Consider the following 3,278-nt stretch of genomic DNA (forward strand, 5'->3'; position numbering starts at 1 on the left):
AGCGTGAAATTTCTAGAAACCAAGTAGACATTGGCCGTGTGGATGTCACATGGCCATGGCATGGGTCGTGCCAGGCCCGTGTCTCTTTTCACTCATCTTAGGTTTGAGACTTCGTCCCTCTCCCTAGGGAAGGGTTTTCGCTAGCTGGTTCTCTGATCTTTTGGTGGGCCTTCCCGTGCCAGGCCCGTGTCTCTTTGACCTTTTAGTGGGCCTTGTTGATTCTCTGACGTTGACCTCCTTAACTTTGACCTTCACGTCGATTGTTATCTTTTTCTTTTCATCTGCACTTAGTGGCTCCCTTTATAACCGCACCAGAGTAAAAATTTTATTGTCCTATTCAAAAACACTAATGTGTATATATGTAAGTGAAAAATCTCAGCCCTTCTGCACCTTCAACAATATATAAAGAAGAACAGAGGCATCACTATCAATAAGGAAAATTAACAACCGAGATAAGAGATCGATGCCCTGGATTTACAGTACCATAAACAAAACCCCACATCCATCCATCCTTCCGTCCATACATGACATGGAGGATAAATTATGTTTGCAGGTAAGAAGCAACACAATTAAGATAGAAAGCTTGACGGGCAACAGGAAGCCATGTTCAGCAGCTTCTCACGTTCCACCCGCACCGTATCACCACCGCCAACAATCCTTCTCGTCCTCAAATCTCTCTTCACTGCTTGATGTATGTGAGTTAAAAACTAATTGTGTCTCTCAACAGATTTATCATCCAATGATCTCGTCTGGCGCGAGAGCAAACCTTGCGTGCTTCTGTGTAGTTAAATTAATAAGACCCATTAAATAATTCAAGCCAATTTTAATAATCGAGAGAATATTGTGGTACCTATGAAGACAAAGTGAGAGTCACGAGTAAGGGTTCTCGTGGCCATGTGGAGTCGGTAATTGTTCTCCATTTAGTTAATGGAGATGACTATTCAAAATCGGAAGTCATGTGGTCGTTACGTAAATGAAAATTGGCACAGATTAAGTCAAGATTTTGAATTGTACCTCCTGCTGGGCTGATTTGACGGAGGATAGAGTCTGGTGAACCGCCCTGGTGGCGCCGCAGTCCTTCTCGGCGCAAAGCTTCATGATCTTCTCTGCCGCCTCAGTCGCGTCCTTGCTCTCCTGCATCAGCTTCTCCACCAGCACTTTCGGCAGCCTCACCCGCATGCGCACGCCTCCGCCCTTAGTCTCCTCGACATCACCGGCGGTGGCGTAGGCAGAGGCCTCGTTGGCCAGCGACATATCTGACATGGAGCGGCGGATGATCTTGAGGCTCTCCAGCCGCTCCTTGGCGCTTACCTGGAGATTCCCCGACCAGGCTCTGCGCTGTAGCCGGAGGGGAAGCTCCACTAGGAAGTAGAGTTTGCCAGGCTTGAGTGGGGCGGTGGGGTGGAGGGGCCTAGCGCGTACGCCGTGGCACTTGACGTCGTCGGATTCGAGGAGGTCGTGACCGGGATGGTCGCGGAGCAGCTTCATGGCCAGGACGAGTGGTTTTACCTTGAAGGTCGTGCCGTCTATCTTCATCACCTTCGCGGACTTCTTCTTGGCGCCTATGGCGTTGCCCATGTATATGTCTCTTAATTTATCTCTTGTAATTTGCAGGGGAGGAGTTTGGGGTTGGATTTGGAATTGGAGGAGGAGAAGGGAAATGCGAATTGAAGAGGAGGACGGCAAGGAGGCGACAAAAAGGGATCGAGGGTGAATTAAATAGATGGGAAATGATGCAGATGCATGTGCTCACGAGGTCACCAAGTGGTAGGTCACATGGGCAGTTGCAAAGAACACTAACGTGCGTGTCCAAGATCTCATAAATTTAATTTTTTAACAATGAGAAGTTGATTCCTCTCGACTGTGCGGGATGCTTCTGTGTTTCCATGTAAACCTTTTATTTTTTTCTTCCAAGGAAATTGTACTGAAAAATTATTATATTATTTGAATCTATATCTAGCTGATTGTATGGATAGAAATTTCTTTTTATAAAACTAAATTAATTATTATAGAAACAATTGATTCGCAAAAGTTAGATACTGGAATTCAGAAAGAAACATTAAAATGGGAGGGAGCTCACATTACTATCAAACCTTTTAATAAAAATATATATGAAATAACATTAACATAATTTTAGATTTTAGATGGCGTTTGGTTTAAAGATTTGGGAATAAGAGAATAGATTCATTCCCAAAGTTTGTGTTTGGTTGATGAGAATGAAATTAAGATTTGGGAATGAAATTTAAAAATTTGAGTATAGATGAAACTCACCCCTTCTCTTGGATTTTGATAGAATGGGAATAAGAATTAAGTTTTGGACGAAAATACCCTTAATATATTTGTTCAATTTTTCTTTCATTTAACTCTCTCTCCTCATACTTTCTCTCTTCTCATTCTATCATCACATTTTCTCTCTCAATATATTTTCTCTTTCCTCATTCTCTCTTATCACATATTTTCTACTATTTTTTCTCTGTATTCTCTCTCATCACACAATCTCTTTCATTATTTTCTCTCTCTTCATTCTCTCCTCATTTTTTCATCATATTTTCTCTCTCCTCAATCTCTCTTATCATACTCTCTCTCCATATTTTATCTCATCACACTTTCTCTCTCTTCACTCTCTTCCATCACACACTCTCTCCTTATTCTCTCTCATTATACATTCTCTATCATTTTCTCTCTGTATTCTCTCTCATCACACACTCTCTCTCATTATTTTCTCTCTCTTCATTCTCTCCTTTTTTTTTATCATATTTTCTCTCTTCTCAATCTCTCTTACCATACTCTCTTTCCATATTTTCTCTCATCACACTTTCTCTCTCTACATTCTCTTCCATCACACTCTCTCTCCTCAATTTCTATCATCTTACTTTCTTTCTCTTCATTCTTTTCCATCACACTTTCTCTCTCATCATATTTTTTCATCATACTTTCTTTCCTCAATCTCTCATTTTCTCTCATCACACTTTCTCTCTCTTCATTTTTTTCCCATCACTCTTTCTCTATCATCATACTTTTTCTCTTTTCAATCTTTCTTATCACACTCTCTTTCCTCATTTTCTCTCATTATACTTTCCCTCTCTTTATTTTTTTCTCATCATACTTTCTCTCTCATCACACTTTCTCTCTCATCATATGTTTCTCTCACATTCAACTTTCTCTTCATCTAATTTTTTCTCTTATTTTTCTCTAAGGGTAAAAAAAAATTTAGGTTCATTCCGATTGAAAATATTCAATTAACCAAACATTAGTTTTAAGAATGATACCCAAGCTCA

General features: G+C 40.5%; 1 protein-coding gene across 2 annotated transcripts; it reads right to left on the reverse strand.

Moving 5' to 3' along the window:
* Window positions 1–403: 403 nt before the first annotated feature.
* On the reverse strand, window positions 404–1,813 carry LOC122051937 (uncharacterized protein At1g66480-like). 2 transcript variants are annotated; one of them, XR_006131610.1, is made up of 2 exons: window positions 851–1,813; window positions 404–777 (listed from the first exon to the last, which is right to left on the reverse strand). XR_006131610.1 is itself a non-coding variant. In XM_042613286.1 (2 exons), the coding sequence occupies exons 1-2, from the start codon at window positions 1,576–1,578 to the stop codon at window positions 733–735; spliced, it is 609 nt and encodes a 202-aa protein (XP_042469220.1). In that variant the 5' UTR covers window positions 1,579–1,808; the 3' UTR covers window positions 404–732. The 2 variants fall into 2 exon arrangements, 1 of the variants encoding a protein (XP_042469220.1); XM_042613286.1 differs by having other exon boundaries at window positions 1,015–1,808.
* Between the last annotated feature and the right edge of the window lie 1,465 nt (window positions 1,814–3,278).

The sequence above is a fragment of the Zingiber officinale genome, chromosome 3A (genome assembly GCF_018446385.1).
Source record: "Zingiber officinale cultivar Zhangliang chromosome 3A, Zo_v1.1, whole genome shotgun sequence".
Lineage (NCBI taxonomy): Eukaryota > Viridiplantae > Streptophyta > Magnoliopsida > Zingiberales > Zingiberaceae > Zingiber > Zingiber officinale.

Coding starts and splice junctions, on each gene's coding strand:
- LOC122051937 (XM_042613286.1), bottom strand. CDS start 1,578: ATGGGCAACGCCATAGGCGCCAAGAAGAAGTCCGCGAAGGTGATGAAG. Junction 778..1,014: donor TCAAATCAGCCCAGCAGGAG/GTACAATTCAAA, acceptor TTAACTACACAG/AAGCACGCAAGGTTTGCTCT.